Genomic DNA, 25,755 nt, shown 5'->3' on the forward strand with positions numbered 1-25,755 from the left:
CCAAACTCAGTGTAGGGTCATTCCCTTGTAATAGAAGAAATATCTTTGGGAATGTCCTCTAGCAGGGAAGATCCACCAACCACTCAGGTGAAAACTGAGTATCTCATTCATTTCTTTTTCAATAAGTTGAGAAACTAGGTCTTCGGCTTTGGGATTTTGTTACAATAGTTAGTTAAGTTTGGAGCAAAAATAAAGAACCTCCTCCATTGTTACAGCTGTTGGTGAGATATTGCAATAAATGGTACTGCAGGTACTGATTTTTCAGTTATTTCCTCTTCCAGGCTATGCCATTGTAACCATGAAACATGATCTAGACATGAATTCTATAGCAGACCTTTTGTAATGAGCCACTTGCATGTCTGCAGAGGCCACCAGCAACACAACCTGAGGCTTTCTGATTCTGTGAGGGTGAGGACCCTTGTGTACAGCTGGGAACCTTGCCCTTCCACACCACTTGATAATAGTCTACATATTTTTAAGACTTCTTCCTTTGGTACAGTGTCTGGTTTGCAAGTATTTCAGCAGTAGCCTTCAAGAAGAATGAAGACAGTATTTCCAATGGATTCATTTTTTATTTTTATTTTTTCCCTGCAGGATAACATTAAATATCCCCTCAAGCCATTTGAACTGTGTAGCAAGTGGGAGAGGATTTTCCTTACTTTTGGGGAGGACTTGTCTCCCTTCATTAATTCTGATATACCTGACTATCCGCTTAAACAACATCGTGCTCAACTCAAGTTCTCTTTAACTTCACAAAATGTGTTAGCTATTTCATAAACCTGTCTGAAAGAACTACTGACACAGCATTAAGTAGTTTTCCTTTCAGCACAGTCTAAATAAAGTTTTCAAATTTTATGTTAATTAAAACTTCATAGAGTGCTAGCCCCATTGAGGGATCCTTAAATTGACTCTTCCTCCAAGCTAACTGTAAGGATGGAAAAATATCGTTCCTTTTCCCAAAGTGGCACATTGTCCTGGATATATTACTGCAGTCTTCCATATTTCTGTTTGGAGAAAGTGCTTACCTTTAACTTGTGACAAAACTACTTTTCAGCTTAGCAGCATTTTTTGTGACATGAGGTTTGTAAGCACTTCATCAGCATTTCTCTCTCTCTTTTATTTTATCTTAATTGTGCTGTGCTCCAAGAATAACCAAGAGGTTTCCTTAGGCTGTAGTTACACATGTATTCTTAAAAATGATTAATGGAAGTCTTGTGTCACCTCCTCCTGTGCCATCTCCATGGTGTTGAGGGCTACAAAACTTGATTTGCCCATACATAAACTGGGTTAGGACACTGTGATAACCTCATTTTCATCTGCTATTTTAAATTTGAATGTAATTTTGTTTGTTTGACCTTTCTGCTCCCATTGAGAGCTGAATTGGCAGAAGGATGGGATGGAGATAAGAGCTTTAGAAGCCATGTTTCTGAAAAGCACAGAAGAGCCACAAAAGGATGCCAATTAATTCTGACCCCTATTCTGTGTATCTATTGAAATCTCAGGGAAAGGTGGGCCAGCCTCTTCATTACTGTGAGACAGATGCTGGTTTCTCAACACCTTCAGAGACATACTGCATTTTCTAGTGACACGTAGTTGGAAACCCTTCCTCCTATGGAGCTGCAGAACTGCACTGTGAAGTGTACTCAGGCATAGGTATAGAATCATAGAATCACCAAGGAGAAAAGACCCCTAAGATCATCCAGTCCAACCTATCCACCTATCACCAAAATTTCTCACTAAACCGTGTTCCTCAGTACAACATCTAAATGTTTCTTGAACACCTTCAGGGATGGTGACTCCACCACCTCCCTGGGCAGCCTCTTCTGGTGCCTAACCACTCTTTTGGAGAAGTTTTTCTTAACATCTGCATTTATCGCTTGGATTTGTCAGGATAAATGATTCCCATCATTCCAATCCCAGCAAGAAGCTGCAGAAAGCACAGGCAGCACTGCAAGGCAACCAGCCTTAGGGATGCTCTGGAGCAGGCCAGCAGATATAGTGACTACCCACTGCAGAGGTGATGCCAGTCTGACTCTTAAGGACTGGGTGTCTACTCTACTCGAACTAAATGTTAAGATTTTTATGATCTTTTTTTTCCTTCTAGATCTGCTGTTGTGGTGAACCTGTCCATATGTTTGTTTGCCCTGTGTTACCCAGTTAACACCCTCAGAAATGAACATTTATTTTCTGTTGACCTTTAAAAATAGTGCACCTTGCAGCATCATTAAGCCCTGGAGTAGACACTTTGGGTCTTTTTTCCCCTCTAGATTTGAAAGATTTTGCTGCAGCCAGGGCAAAAGCATCTGAACTCATAACATATTTGTGTTATTATTTCTTTGCACTATTTTACTTTGCAGGAAACTTAATCATGGGTCAAACTTCTATTACAGTAGGCTGTTCAAATGTGGACTGAAAAATGAACATTTCTGTAAAGTACTTTCAAATGGAAATAGATGAGTACTAAGCATGGCCAACAGTGAGGTTATGTTTTTCGATGTGGGCACCTGAGATCTTGATGTACCTCATTTATCCCGTTGTCTGTTGAGAGGAAGTTTCAGAGAAGAGGTTGAAGGCAGATGCTTTTCTAGGCATGATGGGTGTCCTAAGGAGACAGGAGATTAGCTATTAGACACAATGTGCTATGTATAGGTGTGCCATGAGGGCTGCAGTTGCTGTCTCAGTTAAGAAGGGAGTTTATAGCTCAGTACCCACTGAGGGCTCAGATATTGAATAACAGTGTCAGGGCTTCATAGAGTCATGCAATCATTATGTTTGGAAAAGACCTTTAAGATCAGGTAGCCTAACTGCCCACCTACCCCCAGTATTGCTCACTAAACCATGTCCCTAAGCAACACATCTACACATTTCTTGAAAGGCAGGTGTTGAAGGTGGAGATGCATATGTCCAAGATCCCATTACAATTGACTAAAATCCAGTAGTATAAATAGTCTGTGGTTGGAGCCATTCAACTTTGCTAAGTCAGGTACCACTAAGCCACTCTCCAGGCTCCATGAGTTGAGCAGGTGCATGCTGTCCACCAGTGGAAAGACAAAATGATTTAAGTCTACTGGAAATTTAAGTAAAAATGCTATACCTCCCAATTGAAACATATCTGGGCCATTACTGAGGTTTGCTTTATGGTAGATAACCTGGTAGTAGAAATGAGACCTGTGAGAGAAACCAGCACAAGTTGTACAATTTATAGTTGTGGCTGGCAGTGATTTCATTAGTGTAGCCTCATCTGTAGGGTGTGAGCACAGCCCAGCTTTTCTTAAGTAAACCAGAGGAAATAAACTATATCCTTTGAAATGCATGCTGTTCTGAGCATCTCTTTTTATAATGCAGTACTGCAAAATGTAAGAAAGAGATACCAGCCCCAGCTGCAAAGCTTAGATTGAATTCAGACTTTGTCAGCACTGCTTGGAATTGTAGAAGATAGTGCTCAGAACTGTCTTTAATAAGATACATGCCTTTTACAAAACAAAGAGAGAAAAAAGGCTGCATCAGTGTAGGCCACTAATAGTTGGGAAACAAAAGAGCATAAGGGAAATTTTTTTGTTGGTTTTTTTTTTTCTCATTTGCCACCCTGACACAGTGAAAGAATTGAAAGTAAACAAATAGGGCAATAAATCTTAATCTGTAGACAGAAGACACCGTGTCCATATCTCACACTAAATGGTGCAATTAAGCACCATTCATCTCGCACTGAAAGCAAGAAATTCTCCTACAGAGGCTGCTGTGTACAGAGCCAACTTTATTCAGTGCTCTTACAGCACTGGAAAGACATCACTTTATTTTTTGAAATACTGCTAGTATTCCAACTATCATGCAACCTGCTGAAACAACTAAAGACCTCGTTCACTTATAAGTTATGACGCTATCACTGAAGTTTTCTATATAACATGCATCATAAGCAGATCTGTTGGCTCCTCGGGCTTATTGGTTTTCAGCATTATCAGCAACACCAATTTCCTGTGTCCTCTCGTCTTTGTCTTGGTTTGTAAGCAAGGAGAGCAATAAGGTGCTCTACTGCAGTACTTCTGAAGATAACTCACAGGAGTTATGTGCTGGTAGATATAGGTAGCACCAGGAGTGATAAATGAAGAGTAGATCTGAGGACCTGATCCCACATACTGCATAGGTCTAGTATAGGAGAAATGGAGAGCTGAGGTAGCAAGGGACACTGAGAAACACGGCCTGCTGGTGGGAAGGAAGTGAAAACAAAGGGGAGCTGGCATGAACCAACAGTCAAAACTGTGAGGACTTCCTGAGCGGCTGTTTGCAGGATGTAGTTGGTTCTGAAGTGGAGACGAGCACAGACACTGAAGGGGGAATAGGGTCTCAGAGCTATCCCATGCATTTCACTAGTTATGTCAGGAGACAAGGTGCTTCTAGATGTCCTGGAGGTTTTTCTCATTCGTAAAACTGGCATACTGCCTATAAAGCCCAGACCGCAGTCTGGTGTTTTTTTTTTTTTTTTCATGGATTTAGGGCTTATCTAAGCCTTTTTCATAATGCAAGAGAATCCAGGCATTGGCATGAAATAGTATACAGAAAATATGTCCATACAAGCTTTTCCTCCAGAGGCAGATATCTGGAGAAGCCATCAGGCTCCTGTTTCCAACCCGTAATGACATTTGTTCACCTTCTTTTAAAACATAGCCATGCCTTTTCTTATGGAAAACAGATTTGAGCCACGCAACCTACTGATGTACTCCCATGAAAGGTTTTTGTTCCTTTGCAGAACTTCCTTTGGGAGTATAGAACCCTGATGCTAGTAGTCCTGCCTTTCCCAGCCTGTCTTTCAGCAGGGAACATGCTGGAAGAAGAGAGCAACTTTTAATGGTTCCTGGAGGATCGATGCAGCTGTTCCTTCAGTTCTGAGTGTCACATTTCTTTCCTGAAAATTGTGTTGCTTTCTGTTAGGAATGGAGCTGGTTGAAATATAATCCTGAATGTCTTTGTAGGTGTTCCTCTCCAAACACACACCTCAACACACTTTCCCATGGATATCTGGATTTTAAAGAACCTTGAAATATTTGTTTTAAAATAGCTTCATTTAAACATGTTGACAAAAGATCCATGTTATGCCATTTGTTTCCTAAACTGAGTTTGCGTAGCCCTGTTTTAGAGATGAAAGGTTTTAATGCACTAGGTTTTGTTCCAGCATGTAGGAAGCACACACCAGAACTCTTACAAGCCACAAAGAGTTCTCTGTGCCTTTTTTTTTTTACTTCTCAGTCGTTGTTTTAGAGGGACAACACTGGGGACTGGATCTGGGACAAGGACTCATCAAATAATCAATGAAAAATGTGATTAACAATCAGGTGCTTTCATCTGGATTCAGTGTCAAAAAGGAAGAATATAGATGGTATGAGATATGGGGGTTAAACAGTACAGACTGTCCTACTGCTGTTTTGTTGTGTTGTGGTTTGTTATTCATTGTTGTTTTTTTTTTCCCCCCTTGTAACAAATAAATACTGTCAGGTTGTTTGAACCTCTCAGATACTTGGGAGAATATTTGAAGTATACTCAGATGTCAGGAGAAGGCTCGACTTGTGTACAAGTCTCGTTCTGGACAAGTGTGGCAAAAATGAAGGCTTTGTAAAGGACATCTATGTGATAGAATGTATTCCTGAAGCTTTTACATGACCATGATTTTTCATTTCCTTATGTCCTAGTCACTAGATGTAGAAGATTATGGTGCTTGCTCATAAATGCTTGAATGATGCTTCTCTTTTGGAGTAGATTTATCCTGTCTAGGGTGGGTGTCCTACCTGGGGGATGCTCAGGCTGAGGTCTTGTGAATTTTGCTATGGGACAACAGTGGCTATGTTCTTTACTGGTTAATTGCTTACTAAATCCTATTGTTGCAGGAATCAGAGAGCTAGTAATTTATAAAGCTCACAAAGAAGTCAAAATAATTACTATTAAATTTTCAGAAGCATGTTTTCACCCATATAATCCATCTTCTAAAATAACTTGCACTCTTACGTGTGTATCTTAGAAAAGCATGACTGTTTCTTTCTGGAAATGGCTGGATATCAGCTTTATCACCTCTTGGTAGAAGCTGCCTGCTGTAGAGAGATGGGGAATTTGTGTTTGACGTTGAGAGGTGGTAGGATCATGACACAGGCTAGGAAAGTCCACAAAGGTAAATTCTGCACTTTATCTCTCTTGTACTTACATATAATCCACTCTGATGCTGATCAGTTTCTGGTTGTTTATCTAAAGCTATCTTTGAATTCTTTCCCAGCACTGCACACACTCTTCATAGCAACTCTTTCTTGGCTCCTATACTAATTGTATACCTACCACCCTTGTGGGATTAGACTAGAGCCAAACACAACTTCCAGGTCTCTGACATTTGAGGCTACTCCATCCAGTTGCCCTCTGACTGTGTGTGCAGTGGGATACTTTTTCTTGTACTAGACTGTTGATTCTTGTTTTGAATGTCCTTTAAATGATGGATGGGATCATCCAGTTGCCCCTGACAGGACTAGAGCTGCTTAACTGCAGGACTGTCCTACAATGGCATCTGAAACCTCATCCTCTAAACCAGAAATTAGGCTCCCCAGGAGTTATGTCAGCAATGTCAGTAGATCCCAAGGCATATCTTCCTGCAGATGTTTGAGCTGTGCTTGCACTTGAGACTCTCTACAAATACTAGTGTTATTTGTGGAATGATTCCATGTCTGTTCTGGACTGAGTTGCAGTGGAAGCATATTACGGCTGATATATAAGCCAGTTGCATCTGTTAGTTCATTTTTCAGTTGCTTTGCACCATCTATTGGTGAGATGATACTATTTGTTCTGGCTGATTTTTACAAGCATTTTCTAAAATGACTGCCCCCATCAAACCACGACACATAATTTTTCTTGTCCATTCTTGTTTATACCACTTTATTCTCTTTTCAGCTGCATTTTTCATTAAACGTTGAATTGGTCTGTGACTCGTAATCACAGAAATATGTGATTTTTGTTATTTGTTTGTAAAACAGGTCTAGCAGAGAACAAGCTGACTGACCATTTTCTATCTTGTGTTGGTTCCTCACTTTTAATTTTTTGCATAGTTGGTGTATATCATAGGATCATAGAATGGCTTAGGTTGAAATCATCTAGTTCCCACTCACCTGCCATGGGCAGGGTTGCCTACCACCAGATCAAACTGCCTAGGGCTCCATTCAACCTAGGCTTGAACGCCTCCGGGGATGGGACATCCACAGCTTCTCTGGACAGTCTTGCCAGTGCCTCACCACCTGCTGAGAGAAAAATGTCATCCTGATACATTTTTCTCTTGTTGGTTTTGGATCTGTTCTTCTTCTTCTTATTTTTTTTTTCCTGTTTTTTTTTTTTTTTTTTTTTTTTTCCTGTGTTTTTGGAGTGCAAACATCAGAACTCACTCTATTCTGGAAAATGAAAATGACTTACATCATAGTATTAGAAAGTCTGAAAGAGACAGACAAGTTTAGAGTTTCAACTCAGTCATGTATCTTATTTCTCTCATCCATCATTACGCTGTATGTTTATATCCTGATTCAAAAAACACATGAACAAATGATTCATTTTAAGTAAAGAAGAAAATCTTTATTGTCTTCAGAAAAGATGAAAGTAACGAACACCTCTATATCTCAGGCAGTGATGTGTCAAGTATGGAAAAAAATCTCTTCAGCTAGGAACTCACTTTTGACTATTTATCCAATACACAGAAATAAATCCCTCTGAAAATTGGATTTCTATTCTGATGATATTTTCCCAAGAGAAACAGTTGTTGCAAGGAGATGAGTAAGACTTCTAGAGCATTTGAAGCTGAATGTATACACTCAAGTATGAGCTTCTGAGGACTGTCAACAGGGTAAACACAGAGAACTAAAATGCTGGGGTACTTCTTTTAAAATACCTGATCCACTATATCCTTTGTACCATTAATTAAGAGTAAAGTACGCTGGATGCGTTGTCTTGGATGGACTCCATCTCTTGGAGCCCAGGACAGAGCTCACCTTGTTATCAACTAGTGGTTTAAGCAGGAGATCTTCTTATGCTCTTGAGTACAATTCTCAGAGAGATCAGTTTAACATCTTGCAGGTTTAGGAGAGAAGTTAATAAAATGAAGCTCAGTGCTGATGCTGTTTGGAACAGAGGCCCAGTTGCACACAGGAAGGGCCTGAGGCTTTCTACTACTATCATGGTTATTAATGAACTGGTTTTTGCTTCCCTTACAGGGACCTCCAGGACCCACAGGCATAGCTGGACCCCCAGGACCACCTGGAGCACCGGTAAGAAAATAGGCTTGGTTTCATTGTTGTTTAGTTTACATCAAGGAGAGAAAATACAAAACAAAACAAAACAAAAAAAAAAAAAAAAAAGGAGAATTTTAGATTTAGACTTTGAATTTCAATGGGAACTGAGTCAGTGCCTCTGGCAATGTATGCTTTATCTTGTATTTTCAAGAAAAGCTCCATCCGGCCCTGCAGGACAACTGCACTGAGTACTGGAGCCACGTTAGCACTACCTGCAAATGAGTCAATATCTGCAGGATGCCCCGTGGCAGAGACCTGACTATTCCGTGAGGGAAAATTGAGGTTGAATTGAAAGCAGCCTGTGAAGGGCAGAAATACTGATGCTTATTGTGTGTGCTGGATTCTTTTTTTCAGGGTCTGCCAGGGGAAATTGGCGTTGCGGGTAAAAGTGGACCACCAGGACCAGCTGTAAGTTTTCAGGGATAGCTTGCATTGCCTCCCTGCTCTCTGTGACCTTACATGTTTCACTTCTAAACTCTTCTATTTTGTGCAGCTTCTCTGCACATATAGTTGCAGTACTGGCTCCAACAATATTTTCTTTAAAACAGACATTGGATTGATGCCTTTTGGCTTACCAGTGGTAGCTTTACTATCCCTGCACACTGGAACTATGGTGCTTTATGTAACACCTTTCAAAACATAGTTTACATTTGGTAAAATGTGACTCTTCCAAACTGGTGTTTCTTGAATCAGGCCAAAGAAGTTATTTATAGCAGAGCATTGCAATTCCTATTGGCTCTTTAGTCAAGAAAGATGAATTATGAAATGCTTAGTATTGAAAAGTGCCATTTAATGCCTGCGGTGTTTAGAGATGCATGAAAAGAGGACCAAACTTATTCTCACTATTTTTAGTGCATTATAAAAAGTCATTTTAATTCTTATTTTGCTGAATCCTTCCATCTCTCTATGCTGCGTAATGCCAGTTTGTGTATTACATAAGGAATTACTGATACTTAAAAGGTGAAAGATGTTTTATAAAAGTTACAGCTACAGATAATAGAGATTTACAGAGAATGCTATTTCTGAAGTTATTTAAGAGCCCATTCTTCATAAAGCATCAACTTTGATGTTTGTCTGTTACAACACTGACATCCTGTGGTCATTAACTGAAATTGCTGAATGAAGCCAAGCAGATACGTGCACTGCAAGAAATTTTGGGTAATTTGAGTCACGGTAGTGAAAATGTCAGAAGATGCATGAGGTGTTTTAACGAATCTTAAATTTAAATTAGTGGCAAGAAGGATGAACTCAGCATTGATATCGATTTAAGGAACAGGGTCTTAATGCTCATTATTTTCTCTTGTTTAGGGTTCACCTGGCAAAGATGGATTAAATGGTCTTCCAGGGCTCCCAGGTCAAAAGGTAAGTGTCACCACATACACCAGCATAACCGGCTTGCCTGGGCAGCTTATCTGGGTGAGCAGGAAGCGTAAACTGAAAGGGGAGCAATCTGGCAACTTGGTCTAGGAAGCCTGCTTTGGCAGGGGGGTTGGACTAGATGATGTCTAGGGGTCCCTTCCAATCCTTACAATTCTGTGATTCTGTGGGACAAGATCTGCAGGGCCAAACATACCTCACCTGCTTCTAGCCCTGGAGTTCCAGGGTCAAGTCAGCTGATGTGATTGCACTATACTGAGTCCCTGTGAAGACTAAGCTGAATTTTAATACAGGAGAGACCTCCCAGTCCTCAGCTACTGCCTTTTGTTCAGCAAACATAGCTGAGAATGGCAGACAGAGAAGCTTCCACTGTCATACTGGAAAGCCAAGGAGGCTGGCAGGTCAGTGTATCTGTTCAAAGCACAAAGAACAACAAGGTGATTCAGGCCCAAAGACATTTCTTTTTCATCCTCGAAGATCTGGAAAGAAAATATGCCATCCCCCTAGGACTTCTGTGGGGCCATGTGGAAGAAGGCTGGCTATTCATTTCTTCCTACCTCTTGTGCCCTTTTTGTAAGTTCATATGAATGACAGGTTCAGGTAGGTTTGCTTCCTCTACTGTTCTGTTGTCTCTGCAGTTGGAAAATCAATATTTTGAGCAGGAGAAACTCTTGTTGAGTTCTTACAGTCATAAGTGACAAAGGAAAGCACCATATTTTGGCTGTCAGAGCCAACATAGGAGATCATAGAATCGCAGAATGGCTTGGGTTGGAAGGGGTCTTAAAGCTCATCCAGTTCCAGCCCCCAGCTGTGAGTAGGTTGGTCACTCACTAGATTAGGTTGTCCAGGGCCCCATCCAACCTTGCCTTCAGCACATCAAGGGGTGGGGCATGTGCAGCTTTGTTGAGCAGTCTGTGTCAGTGTGTCATCAGTGTCTGAGTTAGTTTTCCCCCTAACATCTACTCTAACCTGATTATAATCTTTTAAGCACAAGAAGGCTGTGGCATAATCTCTCCTGAACCTTACCTTCTCCAGGCTGAACAAGCTCACCTGCCTTTGTTTGTAGGAAAGGTGCTCCAGCCCTCTGACCATCTCTGTGGCCCTCCTCTGGACCTGCTCCAACAGCTCCAAATGATTACACTATATTAGAATAAGTACTTAATTATAACCTGCCTTGAGTCCAAGGCATCAGTCTTCTGATCCTTGCATCAGTCTTCTCAACTCTGGTGCTTGGCCATTATTACCCCTAATTTTACCAGGAAACCATCATATCTATACTTGAAGTCTAAGTCCAGCATTCCTCTGTCTAAGTGTACTGATGAATAAAAGTGATGAATTTGAAGCATATCACAAATTACTGAGCTCTGTGAAGTATTGACTGCATTTCTGAGATACACAGCATATTTCAGTTCTTAATCCACCACAGTTTCTGCTCTTGGTCTTGACACTGCCCACAAGGAGAGATCAAAGGATTTATTTAAGTGTCCCAGTGACCAAGATTCCAATTCCACAGTTATATATTTTGCTTAATGGAAAATGTAGTCTTTTTCACCACATAGAGTTTGAAGAAACTGAATGGATATATTTTTTTTTCAGGTAATTTACTATGGATGCTTTTAAAGTAACACTGGTTAACTTTGTGTTATTCTAGACATATTTTAGTTGGGTGATTTTTGCTGGAGATGTGTCTGCAAATAGCAGGAAAGATACTCTCATGTGTCTCCATTTACATCCTCAGGTTGAGGCTGGGGATCTGAGTCAAAATATTCCTCAATATTGCTGCACTGCAAGAGGAGTTTGTATATTAAATTCTCATGTTCCCCACAGGGAGAACAAGGAGAAAAAGGTGAGCAAGGTTTTCCTGGAAAAGCTGGCCCTAAGGTAAGGAATTTTATTTCTAAGTTTGCTGCAGCCACTGAGTCACTCAGAGTGTGATTTTAGAAGGCTTTGTACTGAGTCAGGAGAGTAAGATTCCTCTAAAACTGTAAAGATAAGAGGGGGAACAGATGTAGCTCAGTGCCTTTCATTGTTCATTGCATTCTAAGACATGAAACCATGTTTGATGCTCTTTTTTCCAGTCTGTGTATATAGGAAAATGTGACCTGAACCTTACATTGGATCCCCGTGGCTAGGGATCCCAAGCTATCAAAGAAGATGTCACGCTCCAATATAAAGGAGGGAGACGAGGTTCTTTATATGTATATGTATACCCGAGGGCGAGATTAAGACACAACGGGTCAAATGTTAGCCCAACCAGTTTATTACAAATACTAGTTGCTTAGGGATATGGGGAAGGGAAGGTGGGCGATAGAAAAGAGATGAAAAGCATGGAGACTTGGCAGAAAGCAAGAGAGATATAATCACCACCGTGGATCCAGCGAGGTTCATAGTAGGTCCATTGATCTCAGGAACCAGTCTGGTCACCGCGGGGGATGGGAGATGGCAGTAAGCAGGTCTCAGGGTCCGTCCTAAGTCTCTTCGGGAGTTCTCCTCAAAGATTTCTTCTTTGGGAGTTCTTCTCCAAAAAACCTTAGTTCAGTGAAGGCCTTTTATCCCCCATTTCTCAGGAGTTTATTTGTGTGACATGTCTGGCCCAACAGATAAGCCAGCAGCGAATGTCGCCTTCATTGCCATGCAGGAGCATTGTCTTTGTGGTGGTCAGCTTCTCCAAGCTGTACCCCCACAGAAAAGACTATTTGCACCTATTTCTGCTTATCTTTACAACGGTAAGCAGAGACAATGGCACCATAACACCCATCCAGATAACTGGCAGTTATCAGTCAGAGTCTTGTCACCAGAAAAGGCCTTACGAAGCAAACTTTGAAAAACAAAGACATTTGACTTTGAAAAACAAAAAACATTGTTTTTCTTGACAAAGAAAAACAGTTTCTGTCTTTCACAGAAGACAATTTCAGCGCCTTACAGAAAGTGTAAGAATAACATGATTGAATAAAATGTGTTAGGACAGTAGGGGACACAATTTACTGGAGAGAAAGCATTCTTGCAAAAGAATTGGGTCCTTGTAATACTAACTTTATGGTTTTGCTTTTCCAGGGTGAACCAGGAGGCCGTGGCCAACCTGGTGAACAGGTGAGCAGAAAAAAATGGTGCCAGCAACAGCACCTACCTGTCAGAGCAATGCAGAGTGATCACATGCAGTAACAAAGCCATTCGCCAATAACTTCCTTTGCCAAGGAGAGTGCAAGTCAGGCACTGGAATGGCCTGCCTAGGGAGGTGGTTGAGGCACCATCCCTAGCGCTGTTCAAGAAGAGTTTAGATGAGGTGCTAAGGGATTTGATTTAATCGTTTAGTGGGTAGGGATGGTGATAGGAGGATGGTTGGACTAGATGATCTTGTAGGTCCTTTCCAATCTAATGTATCTATGAATCTATGAGTAAGTCAGCAGATAAGACTCATGGTTGGACAAAGTAATGTTCCAGAGCAAATATCCCAAATCCAATTTTGTCTGTATCTCAGAAAATTCAGTCATCTTGTTTCTGGTAGATAAGAAAGAAAAGGAAGGCGGAGTGGCATAACAGTAATTGTTTTTCCTTCACATTAAACCAGTATGCTGGTGATGGTTCTGGCTGATGATGAACGTTTTGTAAATGCACAGTGTGATCAAGTCATTTCTAGATCATAAATGCATGCTAGGAAATTCTGACTAGGTGACTGTCAGAATTTACAGTTATCTTAATCGTTATGTATTAAGTTTCAGCAGATAACAGCAAGGAACTAGGGAAACATCCTGGGATTTCCTAAAGCACACATCTGTCTGGAGTCCAGTCTGGATCACTAACCAGATATTTTAATGCTGTCATCTGCATACCATCTTTTTAACTCTGTAGAAAGTTATCTATATAGGATAGTCTTACATCTTCATCATGTGTCTTTGGATACTGATTTACAGAGCGTGAGCCAGCAAGATAGGTCTCTGAGCCTCATTCATCTCTCACTTCTATCAGTCTCAATCCAATCTTCTGCTGTAAAGATGAAAGAGAATGGACCCATGCTCCCACGTTGTTATTTGTAAGGAAACAGAACACACACTATCTATGCCACCAATTGGATCAGGAGCAGAGGAAGAAAGAGATGTTTCACACAGCAGATTTTTATAAGCTGTGCTAGTTTCTCCTTGCCCAATCAATTTTAGGAACTGCTTGTAATTTTTCCATATTCAACAGGGCTTTTTTTGAACTTTAATCCCACTTTCCAAAATACCTCTCTCTCTATAGTGTAATATTCTCCACACGTTATATCAATGTTCTCTTTTCTGTCATCTTGGTTATAAATTAAAATACTGAATAGTAAGTACAGACCCTTAGAGGACTTCACTTCATCTCTCTCTGAATCTGGAAGTAAACAGCTAGTAACAGGTGTGTGAATGTAGGCGGGTTTTCTTTATCAGTTCTACAAAGAGTCTTCTTGTACATTGTATTTCTGCACTTTGCTAATGAGCACATCATGTTGGCTTGCGTCAGACATCTTACATATGTTGAGATACATCACGCAAATGCTTCCTTATTGTCTGATTAGTTATCCTTTCAAGGGAGGAAAGTGGATGGATTTGAAATTATGAGTTTTTAACAGATCCATATTGGTTTTTATTACCTTTTTATTACCTTCTTGTCTTTGACCTCATAGAATCCTTAGAGCTGGAAGGGACATTTAAAGGCCATCTAGTCCAACTGCCATACAGTGAACAGGGACATACACAGCTAGATCAGGTTGCCCAGGGCCTGATCCAGGCTCACCTTGAAAGTCTCCAGGGACAGGGCATCCACCATATCTCTCGACAACCTGTGCCAGTACTCTGCCGCCCTCACTGTAAAAGGCTTTTTCCTTATACCCAGCCTAAATCTACCCTCTTTAAGCTTGAAGCCATTTCCCCTTGTTCTATCACCACAGGCTTTGCTAAAGAGTCTGTCCTCTTCTTTCCTGTAGCTCCCCTTTAGATACTGAAAGGCTGCTATCAGATCGCTTCTTCTCCAGACTGAACAGACCCATCTCTCTCAGCCTGTCCTCCTAGGAGAGGTGTTCCATCCTTTGGATCATTTTTATGGCCTTCCTCTGGACACACTCCAACAGATCCATGTCTCTCCTGCATTGAGGACTCCACATCTGGAAGCAGTACTCCAGGTTAGACCTCACCAGTGCAGAGAAGAGGGGCAGGATCATTTCCCTCAACCTGCTGGCCACGCTTCTTTTGATGCAGCCCAGGATACATTTGGCCTTCAGGGCTGGAAGGGCACAATGCTAGCTTGCCATCCACCAGTACCCCTAGGAATTTTTGGCAGGGCTGCACTCAGTCCTTTCATCCCTTAGCTTCTATTGGTAGTAAGGGTACAACATCTTGCACTCAGATTTCTTGAACTTCATGAATTACTCCTGGGCCCACTGCTCAAGCCTGTCTAGGTCCCTCTGGATGACATCCTGTCCCTCTGGTGTGTCAACTGCATCCCACAGCTTGGTGTCATAGCAAACTTGCTGAGGGAGCACTCAGTCCCACTGTCAGTGTCATTAAAGAGTGTCAGTCCAAGCACTGAGCCCTGGGGGACACCACTTATCACCAACCTCCATTCAGATGTGGAGCTATTGACCACCAACCTCTCAACTAAATCCTGCAGCCAGTTATTTGTTCATTGAACAGTCTACCCATCAAATTCAGATCTTTCCAATTTGGAGGGAAGGATGTTGTAGGGTACCATGTCAGAGGCCTTCTGAAGTCCAGATAGATGGCATCAGGGGCTCTTCTCTTGACCATTGATGCAGTGACACCATCATAAAAGGCCACTAGGCCGGTCAAGCAGGATTTGCCCTTGGTGAAGCCATGCTGGTTCTCCTTTATCACCTCCTTATCTTCCAAGTTCCTTAGCATAGCTTTCAGGAGTATGTGCTCCATGATCTTTCCTGGCACAGAGTTGAGACTCGTAGGATGGTAGTTCCCAGGGTCATCCTTTTTACTCTTCCTAAAAATGGATGTGATGTTGCCTTTTTCACAGTCACCAGGGGCGGGGACTTCACCTAAGTGCCACCACTTTTCAAATACTATAGAGAGGCTAATTCCCTCAGGACTCTGGGATACATCTCATTGGGACCCATAAAATCTCATTAATATTTTTCTTCAGTGTCTTTCAAGAGACCAGATGTACATTGTATATTTTTGTTTTTCCTCCAAATCCTCTTTTTTTCCCCTCTTTAGCTTTATGCCCTCTGTTCTTCTTTCTCACAGTCTCTGGGATCTCATCATCCAGGATCCTACAGTGGCTCTCAAAAAGCATCACTGTCTTGTCACCAAATGTCACTGTCTTTTAAAATTCATTAAATATCATCCTGGTGTTCCCAGCTATTCTCTGTTAGGAAAACATCTTTTTCCTAACCTAATTTATCTGCATTCATTACATCTACGTCATGATAATGTTTAGACTCTTGCTATAAAGAGTTAATCCCTTTAAACTGAGGATCACCTATTCTTAGTTCCTATTCATGCAGCACATAGTGCAGTTGGGTTCCCTCCATTACTGAGATCCTTTGAGATATTGCACTGGAAATATGCATACCAGCATAATTATATATGGTGCACCATGTTACTATTTTCAGGTGACAATCTGGTTCAAAATGAAGCTAAATTTGAGAGTATTTTTTATATTTAGAATAAACCACATGACACAGACTACAATTACTCCAACAGCTTGCATTCATTATAAAGCAGAAACTAAAAAAGTGAGTTTGAGACAGAAACAAATCCAAACATGAGACACATTGAGAAAATTCTGGACCTGCTCATAAGTTAACATCTGTACATTTCAGATTAATAGTATTGTGTTTGCATTGCTAGACTACATCAGATTTGTAATAAATGAAAATAAAAGTTAGATTTATTCTTTTTGCTGCTCTTGTTTGCTTCGTTGGTTGGTTGGTACTGTTATGTAACAGTGTGAAGAAAATACACCTTACACTTTATGATATTACTTAACAATACAAAGAGAAAAAAAGAAGAAAAAAAATAGAGGTCTTCGCTGCTGTTATAGGTAATTATTCCCTGGAAAAAGAAATAATGTGATAATTAAACAAGATCCTGTTCTCAGCAAGCTGCACATAGAATCAATCACACACAAAAAATAGGGCAGGTTCTGGCCTGAAGTATAGCCTACATATATCATGGTGTAATTAGGTATAAAGAAGAAACCATCTGCAGACATTATGAGTGCTGAACAATTCACCATCTAGCATCAGCCATTAGATAGCTAAATCAAGGATTCATCCTTCCTAGCCTAAGGACACTCTGGATAGGTTAATCAACCCTGACAGTCAGATTTGATGTAATTTCAATCTGACATGAATGAGTGAGGAGTTGGCCTACCAGTCTTTTCTTTCATTCTCAAATAAAGTTTTTTAATGGAAGTCATGCTTCTTGAACGTACCTGGATTTCACACATGATTTTCTCTCATTTTTAGGGTGAAGCAGGTCTTCCTGGTCTTCAGGGATTACCTGGACCGAGGGGAGAAAAAGGAGACCAGGTGAGTGACTTTGAACCATAGCTTGATTTTATTTGACCATTCGGTGTCAGGAGGACTTGTCTCTCAACCGTCCCTAGATAATATTTTCTCTTTGTGATCTTGTGGGGAGATTGACCTCTAGGGAGACCACCAAGTAGCCCTTCCAGTAGGGTACTTCACTGCCTTGTGACCATTGCTAATTGCAGTGGAGATACTAATTAATAATGTCTGTCTTGAACACAGAAGATTTTGACTGATGCCATACCCTTAGTTAGGCAGTAGAAGAGGCACTGGGCCCTTTAGGTCTCACTTTCAAAAGTATCTGCATGACTTAAGAACATTAAAAAAATAATAACAACTAAAATCCCAAATTTCTCTTGACACTAAGCACCGGAGAACATTCCAGATGGTTGGATTATTGTCTGATGGCCAAACTTCCACCCAAGTCCTGGCCAGCTGCAGACTGTCAGAGGCACCTACTCACTAGAAAGTAGTTGGACCTGGTAGTAAATTTAGCTGTGTCAGTGAGGCCATTTGTTCTGATAGCTGACTATGTGCTTGAATGTGAGCAAGAAAGATGTACAATCAACTGACGTTTTAGTGTTTGATTTACTATATTATACATATATTAAAGTGTAGGATATCGAATACATTCCCTCTATATATGAAATCATATTAATATAGGTCAGATATTTTCTATTTTAATGCTGAATATATACATTTGTATATACACTTTGAGGAATATTTATATCACCCTTGTTAGGTATCTCCCATTCAGGCCACCAAGTTTCCTGGGTGAAGTAGAAAAGTAGACTCATATCTCATATCTCTGAAATCTTTCAGCATAAACAAACTAGTAGAATGAGTGTACTCTTAAGTGTGCTCTGCTTCTCTTGTTCAACTGGAAAATTCTAAGCTTTATTACTACATCAATCAAAAGGACCTATATGTGAGTTGATTCAGAATTGGTGCTTTCCTTTCCATTAACTTAGTCACTATTTTTTGGCTTTTGAAAACAGTGAATTTTGTGACGCCATTTCAGATATATTAATTACCCTTTTAATTGCTTCCGTTTCTTCTTGAAGGACAGATAAGATCAACTGAAAGAGAAAAATGAAACTGATTAAATCAAATCAAAGTGTGCATACTTCCTACCTTCCTTTTCCTGCTTTTAGGGAGGAAAAGGAAATGCTGGTCTCCCAGGACTGAAAGGGGAAAGAGGAGAAAAGGTGAGTCATGAAATAAACATGCTCCTCTTTATAGAATCAGAATGGTTTGGGTTGGAAGAAACCTTTAAGACTGTCTAGTTCCAACACCCCTGATATAGGCAGGGACACCTCCCTCTAGACCAGGTAGCTCACAGCCCCATCCAGCCTGGCCTTGAATGCTTCCAGGGAACTGTGTTCACAGCCACACTGCACAGCCTGTTTCAGAGTCTCACCACCCTCACAGTAAAGAATTTCTTCCTGATATCAACTCTAATTCCTCCCTCTTTCAGTTTAAAACTATTTCCCCTTGTCCTGTCACTACTTACCCTTATATAAGAAAGAAAGAAAGAAAGAAAGAAGAGGGGAGGGGAGGGAAGGGGAGGGAAGGGGAGGGGAGGGGAGGGGAGAGACGAAGAGGGCTTAGAGACAAGAGATAGAGGGGATAGTCTTACAATCTTTATTGAATAGCACGAGAAATAGTAAGTTGTTGATGGAAACTAAGGTCAGTTTCTTTAATTTGAAGTATTTTCTTTGTTCTAGCTTTGGCTGATAGAAATAAGTCTGAAATTAAAGAACATATCTGTGGTTGCCTACTGAACAAAAATAAATGATCTGTGCTTCTGTCGTCATAGCACTGATAATGGTTAAAATAAGTGGCCTAGAAAGAGATGATGTTTACCAAAATGATGATAAAGTGAAACTCGCATTGATCTTGAAGATGCCCATGATGTTTCATAGCAATCTCAGCCATATGAAAATAGGCACCTCCTTATTTTTCTTCCTAGGATATATCAGCCCTCGGTTTAATAGCAAATTTGACTATCTGTGGCAGTGGCACTTCTATTATGGCTGGTCAAATAACATTTCCAGTGAAGCACATGAAACTTCTGTATCTGGGAGGTTAAGTAGTGTTTTTCATAGATGTTGGCTTTCAATTGTCAGTGGGGCTAAAGTTTTGTGTGGAGTACAGTGGGGAAGAAGGCCAGTGACAACTAAGATACTTGGACTGTGATTCTCATGAGATATTCCAGCAACTTGACAGGTTTTGTCTCAAAAATCAGTGGGAAGAATGGATTGAAGAAGTTATATTTTTGTTGGAAAACAAGGGATTTTTTTCAGTATGCAAAGAAGATGTTGTGAGTGTATGTAGAAGGAGTGTCTGCTCCTTTATGGGTACCTCATCAAGGAACTTTTTCAATGCAACCAGGGATAATAAGAAAGGGAGGCAGGGTTAGGAACCAAGACCCTTCAGTCACACTAATGGATGAAACAAATTCTCACTAACTGGTGGGCTATCACACTACAGGTGCCACTTACAGAAAAATTAACCTGAACTTTGCAGACGATAAGACTGATGGGGCTGTGGGGAGAGAGCTGCAGAGCTCAAACCCATGTGGTTCCAGACCCATACAGGGGAAAAGAGGAGCAGAAGAGGAACCAGAAGGAGAGGATAGGTAGAAGTGGACCACTTCTCCACTGTGAGTGGAGAGGGTGCCAGCTACAGGAGTCAGGCTGGGGAAGTGGACATCTCTGGTCTGTGGTGCCAACCACTGAGGTGCTAAAGTCTTCTCCTACTTTCAGGTTGGATATAAGGAAAAGTCTTTTCAGAGAGTGGTAATGAATTGGAACAGGCTGCCTGGGGAGGTGGTTGAGTCACATCCTTGAAGGTTTTCAGTAAACTTGTAGATGCAGCACTTAGGGACGTGGTTTAGTGGACATGGTGGTGGTGGGTTGATGGCTGGGATCAATTTTCATAGTGGTCTTTTCCAAGCTTTTCTATGATTCTGTGAGTGAGGTGAGTATGGTGCTCTGCACCGCTGCCTATTCCTAGTAAACCAAGCTGGACCGATTGGCAAGGGGTGGAGGTCTTGGGCCTGGGCCAATGTATCAGACAAATGGTGAGTCCATGTTGGTTCACTAGGGGGCTCACAAATGTAAGTGCACATGGGAAGGGGAAGCTGGAGGTCATGTTCCCCAGCCTGGGTCCCCAGAGACCAGGCTGGGCCCCAACAGCCATATTCAAAAGACCCAGCAGAGATGGCTGTGCTTTTACCCCATATAACAGTTTTACCTAAAACATGCTTTCCAATCAAGAACTCTGAGAAGCTTCAACCAAAATTGCAAATTAAGCTCTACCTCAATTCTACAGTACATTTCATCTGACGAAGTTGTATCTTCTAGATAATAATGTTGATTTCTATTTGCTCACCTTTTATACCCACAGTTATATTCTTCTCTCCCTAGGGTGACATGGGTTCCCCTGGTCCACCAGGCTTACCTGGAACAGTAAGTAAGATGTTGTGCTGCAAAAAACATTCTAAGCATCCTCACACTTCTACCACACAAGTGCTTCAAAAACGAAACTGTTCAGGATCTGTGCCTCTCTGCTAAAACATTAGTATCCATTTACTCTCAGACCATCTCCTTTGGTTTGAAAGGAGCTCTATGAAGTTGTGTTTTGTATTTTTGAAGGTTGAGCACTCTTCTGTTTCTTCACAAACAGCCTTTTTCTGTGCACTTGTTTTGGGGTTGTACTTAAATTGAACTTCTGATATGTTTAGCAGCTTTAGAAACTGATGATGAAGGTAATGGGTGAAGATGAAGGGTATGTTTGTACTGATTTTCTAGGTGAGCTAGAAAATCCCACCTTAGACCTCATGGTAAAACTGATTCACTAAGAACAGATATCACTGAACAACAGCTTTTCTCTTGTGGTGAACAATTTCTCTTTTTCCAAGAACAGTAGAGGGCTCCACTTCTCACTGACAGTAACTTATGGTTGGAAGAGCAGTGCTGTAGCCTTTGCTGCATACAGTGCTGGAAGCCCAGAAAGATCTCCTTCCAGAACTTGATAGATACTTAGGTTCAGCACTAGATCTTGCACACAAACAAACAAACCACAAGAAAACATCAGTTTATTGTTTTTAAATGAGCCTGAACAATTCCTTTCGGATGCATGAGCATGATTGCTATGGAGTTAACTCCAGGCATTCACTGAATATAAATACATAAACCTCACAGTTCCCTCCAGCAACATCTGAGTAAGCAGCTTGGAGCAAGTACCAGGAACAGGCTTCTTGTTGCAACAGAAAGGCTGATCCCTGTTACAGATCCTCTGGAAAGTGTCAAATACCCACTTTTCAGCTTTGCTCACCTCGGTTGCAGCTGCCGCATTCGCAGCTCATGAAGAGAATTTTAATCAAGATCTCTTGGAGAGAATCCAGTGTCTGCAAACCTTCACACAGCAGTGGAGGAGGTATTGCCATTTCTTCCTTGCGATCAGTTGGGCCTCGTTAGTCTGTGACCAGGGGTATTTAATAGGATCCTGTGAGAAGATTGTGGTTAATAATAAACCTGTCTTGGTCAAAAGCTTGGAAAATAAAGCTTATAAATACAATATCACGAGGATAGGTGTAAAAAAGATAAGCCTGACAGCTCAAGCTTCCAGTGTTTGCAGAGAGAAGTAATTTCCGTTTCATCTGTAGAGAATAGCTAGCGATTTCAGTGTATTCTCATTTCATCAAGAATTTATTTATTTTTCCTGATTTTGTCAGTTTTGATAATAGATGCTGCTTCTCTCTGCTAATTGCAATCCTTTTATATCTGGCCATTCCTTCACGATGACCAATGTCCTAAGACAACCAGTTATGTTGAGATGTCATGTAAGTGGTACAAAACAAAAAGCTCAGCCATGGAGTTAGAAAGTTTATTAATACTGAAGACACATAGGACATTTTTGAGTTTATATTCATATTTCAAATTTTCTAAGAAATACCTGAGGCCTGTGGGCTTTTTTCCAAACAGCCAGATGTTACAATGAGTTGTTTATTTATAAACCTACTAATGGTTACATGGAATGCATTATCTGTAATGAGAAGGAGAGTACATAAGCTTTTGCATTTCCAGGAAAGTTGACAGTGCTTCTTTTAATACTTTGATTTCTTTTCCAGACAGCCTTTTTCACCCCACACCCTAGGATTCCTGTAAGTAATGTCTCTAATAAAGATGTCTTCTAGCTTATTTCCTTTAATGTCTGTTAGAGTACCTCAGTAATTTCAGTGTTATTTAAATGCTTTCATTAGGGAGCTCAGTTTGAGTCTGGTTCTGTGCAACATCACCATGTTAACCAGCAGTGATGAGAAGCCCACAACTGTCCTGGTTACACCAGCATCCGAACCAGATTTTGCCAAGACACAGCTTTATGCCATCCACTGTTTAAATGAGGAATGTTTTGCAGTACACAATGGGAATTAACTGGCGTTACTTAAGATCATAGCTTTGGTGTGTGGATAAGCTTGTTAAGGATCAGGAGGCTTTAGTACATGTAAATGGTACAAGTGGGCTGCAAATATGGCATTAAAAGAAGAAAGTGCATGATAAGTTCTTCAGAGATGGAAATGGGAATGTGAGATAGAGCTGGAATTGGTGACAATTTCTTTGTTTCTCTCTTCACTTAAGCTCATAGTTTCCTGTTATATATACAGTTTCAGAGGAGACCTTACCACTCTCTACAACTCTCTGAAAGGAGAATATAGCGAGGTGGGGGTCAGCCTCTTTTCCCAGGTAACAGTGGTAATGGTCTTAAGTTGCACCAGGGGAAATTCAGGTTGGATATCAGGAAAAAAGTTATTCTCAGAAAGAGTGGTGAGGCATTGAAACAAGCTGCCTGTGGAAGTGGTAGAGTCACTGTCCTGGAGATACTCAAGAAACATGACACTGAGGGACATGGTTAGTGGGCACAGTGGTGATGGGTTGATGGTTGGACTAAAAGATCTTAGTGATTCTTTCCAACCTTAATGATTCTATGAAATATGTGGAATAATGACAACTTATGTGGTCTTTGTACTACTGCAGTCACAAGAGTTTTCTCTTTATTTTTGAGTGCGTTGCTCTTGTAAATGAGCTGCAAGACTGTGAAGACTAAAAGAAGTGTGTTGGCAGGTTGGACCACTGGGATTTCTCCATATGCAAGTTAACAGTAACAGTATTTACCATTGCACTGAACTGCATATAGAACTGCAGAGTTTGGGAAGAGAAGGGGAGGTTACCTTTGATTTACAGCTTTAGAATTTAAGGTGTCAGAAGGTGGTAATATGCCTTAGCAGGCTGTCATTGATTTTGTCATAGGAGCTACAGCACCAGCAAGGTGCTGAAAATTGTCATGCAATCTCCAAAGCACAATACTTGCCACAGCTTTCCATTGATTCTGTGGTATATAGCAGCAGAGAGTGGCTTACACAGGCAGAGACAGGAAACACATGAACAAAAGACAGCACCTCCATTACTCTGTTTCCTTATTATCAGTTTAAATAAATTTGATTTAAAACATGCCACAGTAATCGTCAGAAATGGAAAATCTCTAACCAGGTGACTGTGAGCTGCTCTTTGCCAATCACCACAGCTCAGTTGTGTGTTTTGGGTGCAGCTTGTGCTGTGTGCTCCACAGAAACTTGCTGACCCAGCAGGGTGTAGCAGAGTTTCTGCCATATCTATTTAGACCAGTGAATTCAGAGCACTGAGTACTTTTTGGTGATGAAGTGTGTGAGAATCACAGTGGTGGTCAGGAATTACCATTAGAGAGGAGTAAAACAGTAAAACAGGAGATGGTTCCTCACTTTGCCTTCCACCTCCCACTGCAGCTGGTTATAGCTGGGCCCCCACTGTGTTTCCTCTCCTTTACATGGCACAAAAATGACAAATGCATTAACTGAGACTACAGGAGGACACTGCCAAGAGAGGAGGTCAGCAACGCTGAGAGCACCGATCTTGCCCAGCTTGGTAGCAGCTGTTAGTTGTCACCACATCATTTCTGTTCATTGAGCTTTAGGAAAAAAGTAGGTGGCAGCTGATTGAGTCCATCTGCCAGGGGCAGAGGTGTCTGCAATGTGCAGCACTGGCGGGAAGAGTTAATGGTCTCTTGTGGGCAGTCATGGATTCAGCAAATTTGGGAAGGACTTGAAGGTAGTTAGGGTAGGAAATGCCTTTGTTTGTGGCCGTGCAAAGGCATCAGTCTGGAATTCTGCTGGTTTTGCACTGACATGCAAGTCAAATATTGAGGAAAATGTGGAAAAATTAGAATATTAAAACAAATCCTCTTTTTATCTCTTGAGTTGCTTCCTCTCTCTGCGGTCTTGTTCCCCCTAATAATACACGTCCTTATTTTCATTTAGTAATACCATCATTATCTACAGATTTATTACCATATGCCTGTGCCTTGTTGCTCTTCTCTCTTACACGAAACAAATTCCAGATGCAACTGAGCAGGTTTGTGAGATTTAAGCGCTTCATGTGGTCGCACTGCTTGTCTGGAGGCCAGTAGATGGCATCAGGGACTGCCTGATTGAAAGCTGGTCTCTCCAGATGCTGAATGTAATGTAAAATTGTTCGAATTATTTCTTACAAAGCATAATATTTATTCATAATGCATAATAAATTCAGACATAAGCAGTATTTATGCTATTACTTTTATTTTGTCTGATAGAGAACCATTTGCAAACAGACTTTGGATTCCCAGGTGATGCAGAAATGGTCGGCAAATAGCAGATGTGAATAAAACACAAACTGATTTGTTCATGGGTTCTGCATTTCAGCTGATCATTATTCCTCCCGTGTGTACTGGGGGGAGCTTAATTCACTGATGTTCTTACTGTTCTTTGATTGCATAATTGAAACACCTCATATGATAAATAATATATAAGTGGTGATTGCTATTGCCTGAATACATATGGTCTTATAAGTAAGCAAACGTGGGAATTCAAATAGTGTCAGGTTTTCTCTGGCTAGTTGCACAATTGTGTGCTGTTCATTCCATTTATAAAAAGCAAAAATATACACTTACTGATAATTAGTATAGAACTCAGCACAGAGCTGATGAACACCTGTCTGAAAGCATCTTTAATGAAGAAGAATAAGGATAAATTATTCCTATTAGTCAGTAATGGTAGTGCATTATATAGTGAACTGGTGTTGCAGGAGGGAGGGTAAGCTGCATCAGTGTGTGGAATTGTTGGCAGAACTAGGAACCTGGAAAAGCTGTGTAATATACAGCTCAGGAAGTGCTCAAGATTCCCTCAGTCTTAAAGGTAGGATGACAAGCAGTTTGTATGTGTGACACTTTCCATGCTGTAGGACAGCTTTAGGCTTTTGGTCTTACAGAGAGACGATGCAATGCAGTGGCCCTGGTGCTTTGGCTGTTGGATATGTCACCTGGCTTATGAATACACTGGAGCAGAACTGATTAAATTTGAGGGTTGCAGATTGTTTAGCTCTTCTCCATGCAGGAAAACTCTTCTCTTTTTAAACTGAGTATTTTTACTATTAGTATAATAACAGTTCTAGAAGCCTAGACAAAAATCTCTGCAGTCCTTTG

General features: G+C 40.9%; 1 protein-coding gene across 1 annotated transcript in view; it reads left to right on the top strand.

Moving 5' to 3' along the window:
- Positions 1-25,755, top strand: part of COL22A1 (collagen type XXII alpha 1 chain) — a 198,059-nt gene that overhangs the window by 121,978 nt on the left and 50,326 nt on the right. The window contains exons 25-33 of the mRNA XM_065752765.1: positions 8,223-8,276; positions 8,655-8,708; positions 9,609-9,662; positions 11,505-11,558; positions 12,732-12,767; positions 17,137-17,199; positions 18,354-18,407; positions 20,631-20,672; positions 22,337-22,369. Of these exons, the coding sequence (XP_065608837.1) occupies positions 8,223-8,276; positions 8,655-8,708; positions 9,609-9,662; positions 11,505-11,558; positions 12,732-12,767; positions 17,137-17,199; positions 18,354-18,407; positions 20,631-20,672; positions 22,337-22,369 (444 nt within the window). The remainder of the gene's footprint in view (positions 1-8,222; positions 8,277-8,654; positions 8,709-9,608; positions 9,663-11,504; positions 11,559-12,731; positions 12,768-17,136; positions 17,200-18,353; positions 18,408-20,630; positions 20,673-22,336; positions 22,370-25,755) is intronic.

This window comes from Cyrtonyx montezumae, unplaced genomic scaffold, assembly GCF_038088225.1.
Source record: "Cyrtonyx montezumae isolate F1298 unplaced genomic scaffold, pur_monq_1.0 scaffold_8, whole genome shotgun sequence".
Taxonomy (NCBI): Eukaryota; Metazoa; Chordata; class Aves; order Galliformes; family Odontophoridae; genus Cyrtonyx; species Cyrtonyx montezumae.